At 34.5% G+C, this 15,929-nt stretch overlaps 1 protein-coding gene and 1 long non-coding RNA gene across 5 annotated transcripts; both read left to right on the top strand.

The window, feature by feature from the left end:
* Positions 1 to 315: 315 nt before the first annotated feature.
* Positions 316 to 5,564, top strand: LOC113699050 (uncharacterized). 3 transcript variants are annotated; one of them, XR_003450359.2, is made up of 7 exons: positions 316 to 504; positions 897 to 935; positions 1,162 to 1,232; positions 1,452 to 2,142; positions 2,846 to 2,995; positions 3,346 to 3,393; positions 5,215 to 5,564. It is a non-coding gene; the product is annotated as an uncharacterized lncRNA (long non-coding RNA). The 3 variants fall into 3 exon arrangements; XR_011817939.1 differs by having other exon boundaries at positions 1,162 to 2,142; XR_011817940.1 differs by lacking the exon at positions 1,452 to 2,142 and having other exon boundaries at positions 319 to 504.
* Positions 5,565 to 7,780: 2,216 nt separating this feature from the next.
* On the top strand, positions 7,781 to 15,412 carry LOC113699672 (probable phospholipid-transporting ATPase 8). 2 transcript variants are annotated; one of them, XM_072058337.1, is made up of 11 exons: positions 7,781 to 8,353; positions 9,018 to 10,375; positions 10,971 to 11,081; positions 11,304 to 11,460; positions 11,654 to 11,742; positions 11,844 to 11,952; positions 12,023 to 12,232; positions 12,410 to 12,535; positions 13,264 to 13,362; positions 13,628 to 13,819; positions 14,477 to 15,412. In XM_072058337.1, exons 1-11 carry the CDS (start codon positions 7,940 to 7,942, stop codon positions 14,990 to 14,992), a joined length of 3,381 nt encoding a protein of 1,126 aa, XP_071914438.1. In that variant the 5' UTR covers positions 7,781 to 7,939; the 3' UTR covers positions 14,993 to 15,412. The 2 variants fall into 2 exon arrangements, with proteins under 2 accessions (XP_071914438.1, XP_071914437.1); XM_072058336.1 differs by having other exon boundaries at positions 7,782 to 8,353; positions 11,184 to 11,460.
* The last annotated feature ends 517 nt before the right edge of the window (positions 15,413 to 15,929 follow it).

Genomic DNA, 15,929 nt, shown 5'->3' with positions numbered 1-15,929 from the left:
AAAGGCGTTAAATTTTGTATGAAGTGTCGTATCTTTGATGATTAACTTTCACAATACTTATTAAATGCATTTTAATATGTTTTTGACTTAAATGGCTAAGATTAAGAGGGAGCCAAGATTATCTTTAGTTGTTGTCTCACTTGTTAACATATATAACTAAATGTGTGAATGCCAATCCCTCCAATTGAACCCAATTGCTGATGTGGCACGCTGTGATTGGCCAATTGATGGTAGTCCTCCGTTGATTGAGCTGATGAATTGAATTAAGGACAAAATCGAGATTTCACGCCTTGATGAATAGGTAGGGTTCCTGAGAGTCTTCACTTGCGCCGCACATTGTGTTTCTTGCTTCTGCTCCGTCTTTCTTCCGTTCTTCTCCGATTCTTTCTCCCTTTCTCTTTTCTTTGTCTTTCACTTCTTCTCTTTCTTTTTTAATTGAACATTAAATAACAGTGCAAGACCAAACAAAGGTCACACGTTGGGCTTTTTCTTACAAGTTAAAGGGTATCTCCAGAGCTTCTCTCCCCTTCCATTTTTCTTTTCTTTGTTCCTTTCTTTGGGAAGAAAATAAGATTCGGGATTTTCTCTCCCAGAGATGTCAAAATGTTTTTCCTCCTCTTAGTTTCTCTTCATCTCTCCAGTCTTTTTCTACACCGCCATCTACCCAAATCTTTCTTCCTCTCATCAGTTGAATCATGAGTACGCTGGATCATCCACCATTATAAAAGCAAAAAAAAAATATATATATATATATATATATATATATATATATATATGGAGATCATTTTTCCCTTTTAAACTCTTCTTCATCTCCTTCTCAGAAATTGTCATCTTTATCGGTGATTTTTGTGGGTTTTTTTTCCTAATACTCGATTGTACTTTCTATGGTGTTGTAGGTGGAAAGGTTGACTATTTACATGGACTACAGATTCAAGGTAAGTGTCTTCCATGACTTTTCCTTATCTTTAAAACCCAGATTCAAGCAAATTCTTTTTCTCATATGCTTTTACTCTTATCTCTAAGGTTTTTTTTTCTGTTTTTTCGTATTGCTTTAAGAAGGAATAATTTGACTTCCCTATAATGTATTGTGCTCTTTATGATGTTTTGGTGAAACAATTTTTTTGTTTTTGTTTTGGGTTTTTTGCTGTTGCTGTAATTTAGGGATTTTTTTTTATGGAGAGCAGTGAAGGAGGGGATGATAATGTTCTGGACGGTTTAGCAAGTCAAAAAAGGTTTGCTTTTTTTCATACCCTTTTCTAAATAATCAAGAACATTATAATTGTACTTTTTTGGATTGAAATATGTTATATTTCACAACATTTTGCCAAAGGATTAATAGGGAATGGCTTTGGAAATATGCTTTGAACAATCAATTGTATGCATGTAGAAAATTACTCCAGTTCTTTTGTTTGATTTGAAAAATGAGGTAGTGTATTTTTTTGGTGATACAGGAAGTTTTCTGAAGCAAGACTTATCACTTGAGATATGATAAGTGAATGGGTGAGAAAGTTGAAGTTTTGATGTTAAAAATCACATTGGAAATGGTGATACATTTGACCATAAACCTTTTACGAATGAGAAATTTTTTTGCTTTCACTGGACTAGAATGCACCTACTTTTACACTTTTTTTCTTCATTCCCCCAATTTTTTTGTCTCTTATGTTTCAGAATTTTTTGTCTAAATGTTTTCTTTTAACCCGAAAAAGTAGAAATAGGCTTTTGTGTGTGCCTATAGGGGTTTAAAAAGTAAAGGCACTTTTAGAGTTAAATAAAAATGAATGGTGCTTGTTAAATTGGTTGCTTCGGAATATGACAAAATTGGGAGGGGCATTGCAAGAGTTAATTCAGTTTGAGGGCGTTCTCCAGTTATGATTCTGGGTACTCGTGTATTTGCCATACTACCTATCTTTACTGCCTTGAAATTTAGCGGGGTTCTATCTATCTCTATTGATTGCAGTTATTATTTCTTAGCAGTTGAAATGTCTTAAATTTAGCGGATAGAGCAGCTGATGTTCTATGTTCAAATTTCCCAACTCTTGTTTAGTTGTTGTTTGGGTTTTTCAAAATAACTGAAATCGTCAATTTTCTTGGTTCTTGTTCATGTCTCTGCCATTGCAAGGGGACTTTGACTGCCATTTCCAGGTTGGTCTTTTGGCCCATGTTCCAAAGAATCATCCAAAACATAATGAATCTGTTATTAAACTACATGGTATTCTTCGTAATGTCAAGATTTGGGAAGCTGTATGATGAAATCTTTATTTCATAGTTGATTTTTCTGATTTTGTGGTTTTAATGTGCAAAGTGAAATCATTATTATGCCTAACTTCCTTGAAGATGTTTTGATCAGTTCATGATTCATGAGATACATAGTTATATGAATTAGGTAAATGGAGTTTCAAAATCAAAATCCATGTAATCTATTATGAAGATACCATCTTTCCCCTTTTATATTACTAAAAAAACCTAGCTCAATCTTTGACTGGAAAAAATATGTTCAGGAAATAGTAGTATCCCTGTGCTTCACACCATTGACCTTTGATGTTGGACCCAATTTTGCATTTTTAGAAAAAAGAAAAATTGGAAAATAATGCATAGGAACTTCTTTAGAATTTGCTTCCACATATATGTACAGTGTTTTGTTCCCTATGGGGAAATTACATCAGTGACATTATTTTTATTGATTGATTTCTGTTGGTAAGACTCGCTTTTATACTCTCTCAGTAGATTCTTCTCCTTATACAAACTTATGATTTGTGTAATTTGCTGGTTTACTTTCAGCTACTACATTTCTCATTGTTTTTGGGTAATTGTTTGATAACCATCTATTTTACTTATTTGTTTTCAGGTTATCTTTGTGAACTCTTTACCCTTTCTTCCATATTTTTCTTGCACGATGAGGTGGAATAGTTACAAGCTATCAGAATGTATCACTTCAAGAGGTGGAAACATTTTCAATTCTGATATTTTTGTACCTGAGCACAAGAATGTATACAAGGTCTGTTGCTCTATCATGTACTTAATTGTATTTTAGCACATTTCAATTCCAAGTAAATAAGCTCATTTTATGCTTTCTGTTTTTGGAATATTTGGCTTATGTTTGAGGTACTATTTGGGTAGGTTTAGCTTGAAGTTATAGTCCCTTTTGTGATTTGTCCCTCATCCTTCAACTGGTAGATTATGTTTAATTGATCTGGTGGATTATGTTTATTAGATTTAATGACGCATGGTTTCTTTTTTTCATTAACAAGACCTTTGTTCTTCTGATCTTTTGCCTCTTAGAAAAGTATTTTGTGTCACTGATATTTTTTTTATCTGATTTGTATTTTTATGTTATTGCCTTTGTAGGAAGAAAGATGACAACACCTACCTTTCATTCTTTTCTGTTCTGTAGAGGTATATTCTTTTGAAGTTTTTTTTAACTCTTTTTGGCTGATAAGAATGTTCTTTTGATTTCTGTTTCTCAAGTCTCAAATCTTTTGAATTTTTTTTGTCTTACCATTATTTTTGTAAGAAGCAAGAGGAATTTATCACTGTCTGAAAAAAAAAGAAACATTTTTTGAGTAAATAGACTCGTCAAAAAAGAACAATGGATATTCAAATACTATCTGAGTAGCAGTATGAGTTAGTAATCAAGGCGCTCATACCTAATGACCTCAATTTTTGTGATTTATCCCTTTTGAGAATTGGTGACTCCATGTTAGTGTTTCTCTCGCATTTTAGATTGTGGCCAACTATTGGTTGTTTTATAACGATTATAGAAGAATCAGGTTTTAGATTTAGAAAGGCTTTTTTAACATAATTCTACTAAATCTACTACGTTGTTTGGAGATGTGGTAAAATTATCATATCACATTGTTTGGAAACTTTCTTGTGTTGTTATAAGAAGTACGAAAAGTTTTCAGAAAATGCTGATTTATTCTTGTAAATATTTTCCTTTTTGACTTATCAGATATTACTAGAATTCTTATGTAATTCTACGTGTCCTTTTATGTAGTAGATTGCATTTGGATCCATTTGCTTAAGGTGGTCCAAACCCTTTCATGTATTCACCTATGATGCAACAAAAAAAGTATTTTTGGTCCTTAATTGTTGCTATTGTAAGCTTTAGGTCCTTTGTTTAGGTTTTAGATTTAGCAAGCCTTTTTCTAATAACATAGTTCTACTGTATCTGCTACGTTGTTTGGAAATGTGGTAGAATTATCATATCACATTGTTTGGAAACTTTCTTATGTTGTTATAGGAGGCACGAAAAGCTTTCAGAAAATGCTGATTTATTCTTGTAAATATTTTCCTTTTTGACTTATCAGATATTACCAGATTTCTTATGTAGTTCTATGTGTCCTTTTATGTAGTAGATTGCATTTTGATCCATTTGCTTAAGGTGGTCCGAACCCTTTCATGTATTCACTTATGATGCAGCAAAAGTAACTTTATAGGTTTTTTTGGTCCTTAATTGTTTGCTATTGTAAGTTTTAGGTCCTTTGTTATCTGTTTAGATTACAAACTATTTATTTACTTCAAAAAGTGGCTTAGGGACGATGTTTTGTCCTATTGCATCAATGTGATTTGGATGTGAAATTTTGAAAAAAAATTTAGGTGTTTAGTGCTTAATTCCTATTGTTTTACTTCTTTTTTGCAATTTAACATATGCTATGCTAGATTTGATGGTGTAGCATAAGAATTTTAACTATATTTATTTTCTACTAAATCCCAGATGTTTATTATGGGTTGAGATATTAAGATTTACAGCATAGTACAAAAGGATTTTGGAAATTGTTTTCTCAATGTGAATTTTATTTAGGCCCTTTTTTTTGAACAAAAAGAATGTTAATCTGTTTAGTGTAGATCCAAGGTTTTGTCGTCTTCATTTTCCCCCCCTAATAAATTTGTTCTTGCCAGCATTTTTTATTCTGAGTCTTTGTTAGATGAAGGAAGAAAAGATAAAGGAGGCTACTTTTCTTCAGTAAGCCTTGATGATATGTTTTAATGTCCTTTTTTTTTGTGTGAACAGATTTTTTTCGTTGTAACTGGCTGTAACTTTCTGCTTTCTTTATCCTGTTATTGGTCTTTAAAAAAGTGAAGGGTGAAAATTTGAGACGGCAACCTATTTCCTCGAGATCCAAAGTTATTTTCTTTTACTTGTTTTACCTACTCCGTTTTTATTGTTTTGAGTTCTCTGTTTGAGAATCATACAACCTAATTTCTTTTTTGCAGAATTCAACTCGGACATATTATTGCTTGTACACTTGCTGTTCGGCCTGTAGTTTCCTTTTTCTAGAGATGTTAGTCTTATTTTTGTTTTTTCAGCTTTTGGTTATTTGTCAACCTTATTGATGGGTTGCAATATTTACTTTTCTTTTCTTTTTTTTATCAACTCAATAGTGGCAAGGAGAGTAAACTAATTTGTTTTCTTAGGTAATTTGTAGTTTGCCTTTTGTTGGAACTTTATTTTGGTTGGCAATGTCAACCTAACCAGTTACCAGTGCCACTGGTAATGGAGCTATTTTTTAATTCTTTGTAATGATGATGATCCTTAAAGGATATCAATAAATCAAATTTCTTGACTTTTTGATGGTTTATTAGAGGATGTAGTTTTATATTGCAAACTTCAATGGCATTTCTTCGTGAAGTTTTCTTATTGGATTGGATGAATATTTTGTCAATGTCATGAACTTTATTTTTTTATTTCATTCGGTAAAATAGTAGTTGAACTCTGAAGCCATTGTTTTGTTACAAAATAAAATGGGTATATTTGATGTCCTTTTTGTAACTATTGCAAAGATTTTGATACACCTTTATGTAACTTTTTATAATTAATTTTTTAATTTGAATAACTGAATGTTTCTGGGCAAACTTGAAAATTACACCGCGCATCGCGCGGTGTTCTCCTCCTAGTCTAGACCAAAAGCGGAAAGGGAAATCATCACTTTCTAAATTATTTGCTTTGCTTGTGGAGACCGTAAAGTTAAGTAGCCAACTAGAAAAACATATCACGTTCCACTTCCCTCTCTCTCTCTCAATTTAAACGCGTATTTCTCCATAAGTCCCGTTTAAAATTACAGTGCATTTACACAAAAAAAAAAACAAAAAACACTTTTAAGTATTCATAGGATATTTGGTAACTAATTTCATATAAGTTAAAGAGGCCAATTTTTGATAATTCAAAAACACTTTTATTAAAAATATTTGTATCAGAAGTATATAAGTTATTGCAATTCCAATTTAAAGAAAAAGCTAATAACTATTAAATTTTGTGTGACAATACAGCTCATTGACTACGTGAACAATGATTGAAGGAGGAAGGAAGAGACTTCTGGAACTTGAGATCAAAGTAAAGTATTCCAAAAGAACCTAACTTTTACAGATTTTAAAGTTTACGTATTGGTTTTGTTTGGTATATTAAAAAACAGAGCATGGCTAATTTTGGAAATTCACAAGTCTGATTATTATTACTACTGCAAATTCTTAAGTACCCAAAAGGGTACTTTTATAGCACCTTCTACCGACACCCGAAACTAATGGATAAGTATCGAAAAGTACAAGATCGATACCTAGAAAGGTATTTTCAGACACAATCAACTAGTATTTAAGGTTAGAAAGTACGTAGCCAAAAGGATAATTTGTTGTCTAGAGGCAAGATTGGCATTCTCTAATTGTCGGTGCCAACGTGCCTCAATGATAATAGATTTTCGACATGACCAAATATGGCATATTATTTGATAATTTAATTCAATACTTTAAATTTAATTTATTCAGATTTTAAGATATTTAGACATATTTAATAATAAAAATAGGACATCTAAATTAATTAAGTAATATTGTGCTTTCCATACAAAACTTGCTCCAAAACATGAGTATCAACCATTCACTTATTAATTAATGTGATATGCACTTAAATGTATAATATTTAGGGTGTGTTTGACAAAACTCAAATCTAAATTTTGAATTCATTAAATTATTAAATTGTTAGGTACTAAAGTCCTGTTTGATAACTCAAACTTAAATTCAATGGATTCAGATATTAATTTATTTAGACTGTTTGATACTCAAAAATTGAACATCTGAATTAATTAAGTGGCACTGAATTTTTTAGGCAAAACTTGCTTCCAAAAATAAGTGATAAGCTGTTCACTTTATCACTGAATATAATATGCACTCACTCAAATGTATTAGATTTAATACATAATAATTCAATAACTTAATGGATTCAGAATTCAGACTTCAATTTTATCAAACACACTCTAAATTTGATACATTTGAATGTATATTCCATTAAGTGATAAATTATTCATTTATTTATGATAGTAAGTTTTATCTAGAAAATTCAGTACCGCTTAATTAATTTAGATGTTCAATATTTTAATTATCAAACGCGTCTGAACATATTAAGATTTGAAACTCACTAATTTGATGAATTGAAACTTCAGATTTCAATTTTTAAAGTTCAATTTTAGCAAATGCACCTGAGACTCTATTATGATGTTATAATCTCAATTGGAGTTTGACTTTTGACATTGCCCAATTCAATCCTATTGAAAAAATTCTATAGTCCCAACAATTCCTCCAATAGTCATATCTTTTTAGTGATAATAGGGGTCCAAGTTTTACATAATTAAAATTAATACTACAATTTAAAGTTCAAAACGCTCATATTTCACCATCCGCCAATTTAATAATTCAAAAATATGATACTAATATAAGAACAGTAGAATCGCCCTTTTCCATTATTATAATTTAAATAATTATAACTTGACACATGATGGTATGACGGGTGTTACATGTGTTTCATAAAGCACTACCATGTGTCGCGCTGGCGAGTAAATTTGCCTCAATTCTGAAGCTTAGTATACTTTGGTTTTGGAGTTTCTTCGGACTGGCCAAGAATTATCATCCCAGAGACCAAAAAGTAGCAGAAGAAACAGTAGTGTGACTCAGAAAAATGGCTTTTGGGACAGGGGGGAGGAGGAGGGGGAAGAAGAGTAAAGTACATTTCACCAAGCTTTGCAACTTCGCATGCTGTCGGTCTTCGTTGAATGATGAGCATAGTCAAATTGGGCAGAGCGGTTTCTCAAGAAATGTGCACTGTAATGATCCAGACAACCTTGAACAGCTTCAGCTGAGGTACAGGGATAATTATGTTTCGACCACCAAGTACACAGCTCTGAATTTCATACCCAAGTCATTGTTTGAGCAATTTAGGAGAGTGGCCAATATATACTTTCTTGTAGTGGCTTGTGTTTCTTTTAGTCCCTTGGCCCCATTTGGTGCTACTAGTATTCTTTTTCCTCTTTTGGTGGTGATTGGAGCAACCATGGCGAAGGAGGGTGTGGAAGATTGGAGGCGTAGGAAACAGGTAAGTTTGACTTCAATTTTTGAAATTGTGGTTTTTTTTTGGGTTTTTTGATCCCATTGGATGGCAGATTTTACTTGCTGTTAGTTCTGCATTTCGTCTATGACTAGCCCTTTAAATTTCTGTGGAAAATATGAAAAGATTGAGCTGCAACTTGTGTCTCAATTTTAGTGAAGAATGCGGTTTTTGTCGAGATTTTAGGTGTATGATGCCAGAGCAAAGAGTCCAAGTAGATGAGAAAGACAGTCTAAATTTATGGTGGTCAAGACCAAACATAGGAAATTTGTTTATCCCTTTCCTTGTTCCAGAATTATGTTAAACTCATGTTAATGTTATTGGGGTTCCTTGGTGATCAATTAGTACTGTTATTTATTGGTCTGTACTTCATTTTTTTTTTTTCTGTGTATCTGCTCTACAGAAGATACAGTAGAGCAGTTTAGTTTCTTAAGAATCAAGTGTCTTATCAACATAAGTCTAAAATCCCTTATCTATTGTCATATACTAGTAATATTTTTTTGTGCAAGTTAGAAAGCGCGGACTAAAATCCTTCCTGATTAATGCTGGGGTTAGGGATGCATAATGCTTCTTGCTTTTGGAAAGTTAAGTTTATCCAAGTTAATTCCTTCTTTGAGTCCATATTTAAATGAATTAGCACACATTTTTTCAGGATATTGAGGCAAATAATAGGAAGGTTCAAGTGTATGGTAGAAACCAAACTTTTGAAGAAACCAGGTGGAAGAATTTACGAGTTGGTGATCTTGTTAAGGTCTACAAGGATGAATATTTTCCTGCTGATCTTTTTCTTGTCTCATCAAGCTATGAAGATGGGATTTGTTATGTTGAGACATCAAATCTTGATGGAGAAACCAATCTGAAGGTGAAGCATGCCTTAGATGTCACAGCCTCCATCCACGATGAGAGTTCATTTCAGAATTTCAAAGCAGTGATCAAGTGTGAAGACCCAAATGATGATCTTTATGCATTTGTTGGAACTTTGTGCCATGGTCGCCAATATCCTCTTTCTGTGCAACAAATTCTTTTGAGAGATTCTAAACTCCAAAATACTGATTATATCTATGGTGTGGTGATTTTTACGGGTCATGACACAAAAGTTATGCAAAATACTACAGACCCTCCTTCCAAGAGGAGTAAGATTGAGAGGAAAATGGACAAGATAATCTACATCCTTTTCAGTACCTTGATTATGATGTCTTCTGTTGGTTCTGTATTTTTTGGGATTGAGACCAAAAATGATATCCATGATGGGAAATTAACAAGGTGGTATCTGGGACCAGGCAATGCAACTGTGTTTTATGATCCCAGAAGAGCTTCACTTGCTGCATTTTTTCATTTCTTGACAGATCTTATGCTGTATCAATATTTGATCCCAATATCGTTGTATGTGTCTATTGAAGTTGTAAAAGTTCTGCAGACCATATTTATTAATCAAGATCAGGATATGTATTTTGAGGAAACAGATAAGCCAGCTCGTGCACGGACATCTAATTTGAATGAGGAACTTGGTCAAGTTGATACCATCCTTTCTGACAAAACAGGTACTTTGACATGTAACTCCATGGAGTTTGTTAAGTGTTCTATAGCAGGCATTGCCTATGGTCGTGGCTTGACGGAAGTAGAGAGGGCTTTAGCAAAGAAAAAAGGGGGAGGGCCTCCTGAAGTTGGTGATACTTCCTTCGATGCAGAAGGGTCTAATGCTGAGCTTGTGGACACAGGCAGATCAATTAAAGGCTTTAACTTCCAAGATGAACGGATTATGAATGGTCAATGGGTTAAGCAAACTCATTCCAATGTTATACAGAAATTCTTCAGAGTCCTAGCTCTCTGTCACACTGCCATTCCTGATGTCAATCAGGATACAGGTGAAATTTCTTATGAAGCTGAATCCCCAGATGAAGCCGCTTTTGTAATTGCTGCTAGAGAACTTGGTTTTGAATTCTATGAAAGAACTCAAACAAGTATCTCACTGCATGAACTGGACCGTGAAAGTGGGAAATCAGTTGACAGGTAAAAGTTTTTGGGCCCAAAGTCTTTGATGTTTTGCTAAACTAAAAGTTTTGCAGATCAAATTCATTCATTCTGGTAATAGTCCTAGTAGATCTACAGCTGCTATTTGCGCTCAGCTGTTTCTGGACAGCCTTTGTGTGTCGATTATGGGCATTTCCTTAAGCTAGCAGCATTACTTTGTCTCTGCATTGTAATCTGTGTAATGTTTGTGATTGTACAGACTACATTTAATCAGTGTGGTTCTGAATTGATGAATATAAATGGTGAACCACTGACCTTCTTGTTGGTATTTGTCTCTTCAGTAATTGAACTTGCTGTAAATCATAATCATCTGGGACAGACTTTCATTATTTACATGCTGACACTGGATTAGTATGTTCTCTATCATTATGAAATGTTCCATTCTCTATGATTATGAAATGTTCCATTCCTATCGAGCAACTAAATGCAGAAGCAGAGAGCGAGTTGCAACTCGTTGTAAGAAGTGTTTTTAGGTCTTCTAGCAGAAACTGAAAAAGCTCCAACTGATTACAGAATGCTTGAGCTATTTTTTGTCTATAGACAAGTCACCTGAGTGAATGTTTTCCATTTTCAGATCCTACAAGCTTCTTCATGTCTTAGAGTTCAGTAGTGCCAGGAAAAGAATGTCAGTTATTGTGAGAAATCCTGAGAACCAGCTGTTGCTCCTTTGCAAGGGCGCTGACAGGTGACCCACCATGACATGTAGTGCATAACCTACAGAATTTAGCAGTAACTAATCCAACGCTCTGCTTTGTCCTTGTTTTTGTTTTTGTTTTTCCCTATCAAGTGTGATGTATGAAAGGCTCTCTAAAGAAGCTCAGTCTTTTAAAGATGCCACATTAACTCATGTAAAAATGTATGCTGAGGCTGGTTTGAGGACTTTAATAATTGCATATCGTGAGCTTAGTGAAGAAGAGTTCATGTCATGGGAAGAGGAGTTTCTGAAGGCACAGACTTCAGTGACTGCAGACCGTGATGCATTGGTGGATGCTGTTGCTGATAAAATTGAAAGAGACTTAATTCTCCTTGGTGCCACAGCTGTTGAGGACAAACTTCAAAAAGGGGTAAATATTCAATTGCTTACTTATAACCTAGGAATAGTATGAACAAGCATATTCTGCAACTTTGTATTTGTAATGGATCATATTCTAGTGGAATGAATGAACTTTCAATAGATCTTAGTAGTTGGAGAGATCACCTGGGCTCTGGCCTTGTCCCATAATTAAATATGACACAATATTATCCTCTTTTGTAAAGGTTCCTGAATGCATTGAGAAACTTGCAAATGCTGGCATAAGGATTTGGGTCTTAACTGGTGATAAGATGGAGACAGCAATCAATATTGGGTACCATTATCAAGTGTTCCCTTGAAACCTCTTTTTCTCCTTTTTTATGGCTAAGCTGAATCATACATAATTTGAAAATAATTCTTCCATACCTCCTGCAGGTATGCATGTAGCTTATTGAGGCAGGGCATGAAACAGATTGTGATTACGCTAGATTCTCCTGCTGTAAATGATTTGGAAAACAAGGGCAACAAAGAAGCTATTGCAAAGGTACAACATTTTGGGTTCTATTTCAACATATGATTTCTGGTACACGCTCTAACAAGGTCAATTTTCAAAGGCTTCAATTTCAAGCATAACTAAGCAAATAAAAGAAGGATTGTCAGAACTCAGCTCAGCTAAAGAAAGTTCTGTTTCATTTGCTTTGATAATCGATGGAAAGTCACTTGCCTTTGCCCTTGATGAGAATCTGGAGAACTCATTTTTAGAGCTTGCAATGAAGTGTGCATCTGTCATATGCTGTCGCTCCACCCCGAAGCAAAAGGCTCTTGTAAGTACTTTGATAACGTTTGTTTGTCAAGATTCTGAATGTCTTCTGTTTATTTTGTTGAGGGATTTGACAGTTTCTGTTGAAACCAACAGTTTCTTGGTTTTTCAGGATAATGGTTGTAGTTGCAGATATGTTCTGGTGTCCAATTTTTCTGATTAAAATATTGGTGATATGCAGGTAACAAGGTTGGTCAAAAAGGGGAAAAATAGAACGACATTAGCAATTGGAGATGGTGCAAATGATGTAGGCATGCTTCAAGAAGCTGATATTGGTGTTGGTATTAGCGGGGTTGAAGGCATGCAGGTTACCTTTATTCCTTTAGTTTCTCCTCCTCCTTTGTCATCATCTTCCCTTCTGCTGCTCCTTTGGGTGTCATTTTCTTCCTTGGGGAATATAACAGAGAGAATTTTTGGCACAGTGCTGCACACATGTTGAATCTATTGTGTCCTTTAGAGGGTATAGTTTGTGTTGATTAATCATTGACTAAATTTTATTGCCATGGATATCCACCTTTTTGTTGTTCATGAGTGTATTTAAAGCTGAGAAATGGTGTGTGAAGATTTTTGACAGACTCAATATATAGGAAAACTAGGGTTAATAATGAGTTTATAGTAACTATAAACTTTGCATACTATGTATTCTGTCAATAAGTTCATATGGATTCGTTCATGTCTTGCTCTTACAAATAATATAGAGGTCTGATTTCGTATGCCAGTATTGGTGAAGATGTGATTTAAATTTTCTTAATTTTCTTTTTAGCTTCATTATTGATGAGGATGATAAGGTTTCTCTAGTTTGGAAACACTAGTGCAAATGTTTTTCTCTTTTCTATGTTCAGTCCTCAGATTGCAGGCAGTCATAAGATAGATGGGTGCATCAACGTTGATATGATGAACTCTATATTTGCTTTGTTGTCGGCATTATTTATCTTCCTTGTACCTGTTAGATTGTCGGCATGAAGGCATTCTCTTGTCATAATTGTTGTTCTAAAATAAAAAGATAATTGTCTGATAGTTGAGCATCTTTTGTAGGCTGTGATGTCAAGCGATTTTGCAATTGCTCAATTTCGCTTTCTTGAGCGGCTATTGCTGGTTCATGGCCACTGGTGCTACAGGAGGATATCAATGATGGTAAAAATATACTCCTATGTGATCTGAGTGACTTGCTAGGGTGTTTTTGCTTGCTTAATCAAATAGATTTTCGAGGAAGAAAATATTTTTTTCTTCATATGCAAGGCCCATATCCTCCTTTGGTATGTCACTGTCAAGAGTTAGTGAGCTTGGCAAGAGTAAGTTCATTAGCTTGGAAAAGAGTTAAAATGTTACTTCTCTATGCTCACATCATTCTTTTACTGTTTTGTCCTAATTCTTTTTTCTTTTTTTTGGATAAATGCAGATATGCTATTTCTTCTACAAGAACATCACATTTGGTTTCACCTTATTTTGGTTTGAGGCATATGCTTCTTTCTCTGGAAAACCTGCATACAACGACTGGTATATGTCATTGTATAACGTATTCTTCACTTCACTTCCTGTCATAGCTCTGGGAGTCTTTGATCAAGATGTCTCAGCACGGTTTTGTCTCAAGGTATTTACGAAAATTTTCTGGGCAAACCCAAAGGCTCAATGGTTTTTCAACCAGATGCATGGAAGTGAAATGTCACACAAACATAACTAAATTGAGTTAACATAGTCTGTGATGATACCAGTTGAGCTAATTGAGTCTTTAACTATGCCTTTGCTGAAAGCTATTGATAAGATAAGTCAAGACACTGAGAAGCAAAGGCATCTTTTGGTCCAATATAAGCTCCACAGGATACTTTGGTATGATAAGTGGTTGGATAGTTAGTTGCCTTAATCAATATGGTAGGACCATACACAGAGACTGAGAGAGAGAGAATGGTTATAATTTTCAGAAAATAGATAGTTCCTGCTATTCTTTGCTGGTATGTAGTATACCCTGTTATTCTGTCATGCCCGGAAGATATCTGACTGTCAATTAACCAGCTTTGCATTTCTGGAAGTTGGGGTTTCTACATACTTCACATTCTCTTTCTGGCTCTAGACTTAATTTGCAAAAGAGTTTTTCACGGTGAAAGATGAGTTATAAATCTGGGAAGATATAACTTCCCTAAATGAAGTGCAATATTAATTTGCTGGAACTATTTTCATTGCTTGAAGCATGGTCCGAATGTCGGGGAAGACATAGTTGCAACAATTCATTACTTTATTTATTGCTTTACAGTATCCTTTGCTATACCAAGAAGGAGTGCAGAATATTCTCTTTAGTTGGCAACACATCCTTGGCTGGATGTTCAACGGGTTTATGTGCTCAATGATCATCTTCTTTCTTGCAACAAATTGTATCAAGGAGCAGTCTTTCCGCAAGGATGGTAAAGTGGTTGATTACGAAATCCTGGGAGTGCTAATGTACACTAGTGTCGTTTGGACTGTTAATTGCCAAATGGCGTTATCTATCAATTACTTCACTTGGATCCAACATTTCTTCATCTGGGGCAGTATTACTCTATGGTACTTGTTCTTGGTAATCTATGGTACTATATCTCCAATACTATCCACGACTGCTTACCGGGTTTTAGTGGAAACCTGTGCTCCGAGCCCATTCTACTGGATGGCAAGCCTGCTTATTGTGGTATCTGCTCTCTTACCATATTTTTCATACAAAGCTATCCAGATTAGATTTCATCCCATGTTCCATGAAATTATTCAAAGAAGACGACTGGAAGGATTAGAAACATAAGAGCCCCATGAAATTCCTGTGCCAAGTTGGGGGCAAAGAAAAGCATCTAAATGAGGGATCAGGAAACCACCTGTGAAGGCTATAAGGGCAATGATAGTAGCCTAGTACTTGGTTATTTAGCTTCTGTATAGGGTGACATTTTTGCCCATATGCTTTGTAGGTTGCAAGTTGGCTAGCAAACCTGAGCTTGGGATCCCTGAAGAACATGCTAATCCTTTTAAACTTCAGCAGTTCAGGGTAACATTGCCAGTGTTGTTGTTATTTGTAGCCTATAGTTGCCCAAGTCTTGCCTTCCCGCCCCAAACCCCCCACTAGACGAGTTTGCCAGACACAGAATGATAAACAATCCAAGATTCATATAAATTTAATATGAATCCACTGTAAATTCTTCTTTGAAGTTACTTTTTTTTTTGGGGTTAATTTTCTGGCTTGGAAGAAGATTATTCTCTTTGCTGTGTCTAATGCTTGTGATTGCTGCGAATTGTGCAGATCTCTTCAAGTTTTGATGAAAAGATACTTGTTCTTTGTAAAAAGAATAAAAAAAGCCTTTGCTTTTCTTTTTTTTTTTTAATTTACTAAACTATCATAAAAATTGAAGATCCAAGAAGGATTAATGAAATGAGTTATTAATCAGTTGTACACTCTGTGCGGCTTTCCATGGTGGGATAAATATTAGTACAGGGTGTAAAAAATGATTGGTGTCTGAGAATGACTTTTTTAGGCAAGGAAAAGGGGGCAATTAACAAGTACTTTCAATTTTTTTTCGTAATAGCACACCTAATCTAGTCTACGTCTATTCCTCCTCTTACTCTAACCTACTTTATGGGGGATGGTGCAACCAAACTGAGAGAATTGACGGGGATTGAATCATCATTTGACCAGATGAGAGTATCATATACTCATATAGATTTAGAAGAAATCACATATATAGTGACAC

The sequence above is a fragment of the Coffea arabica genome, chromosome 7c (genome assembly GCF_036785885.1).
Source record: "Coffea arabica cultivar ET-39 chromosome 7c, Coffea Arabica ET-39 HiFi, whole genome shotgun sequence".
NCBI classification, from domain to species: Eukaryota; Viridiplantae; Streptophyta; class Magnoliopsida; order Gentianales; family Rubiaceae; genus Coffea; species Coffea arabica.
Note: the sequence above shows the minus strand (reverse complement) of the source record. Positions and strands in the feature narration are given on the sequence as shown.

Bases quoted from the DNA above. Each gene is read 5' to 3' on its own strand.
- LOC113699672 (XM_072058336.1), top strand. From the start codon at position 7,940: ATGGCTTTTGGGACAGGGGGGAGGAGGAGGGGGAAGAAGAGTAAAGTA. The intron at 11,082-11,183 runs GTGACCCACCAT...TTCCCTATCAAG, and splicing joins CTTTGCAAGGGCGCTGACAG to TGTGATGTATGAAAGGCTCT. The intron at 11,953-12,022 runs GTACAACATTTT...CAATTTTCAAAG, and splicing joins ACAAAGAAGCTATTGCAAAG to GCTTCAATTTCAAGCATAAC.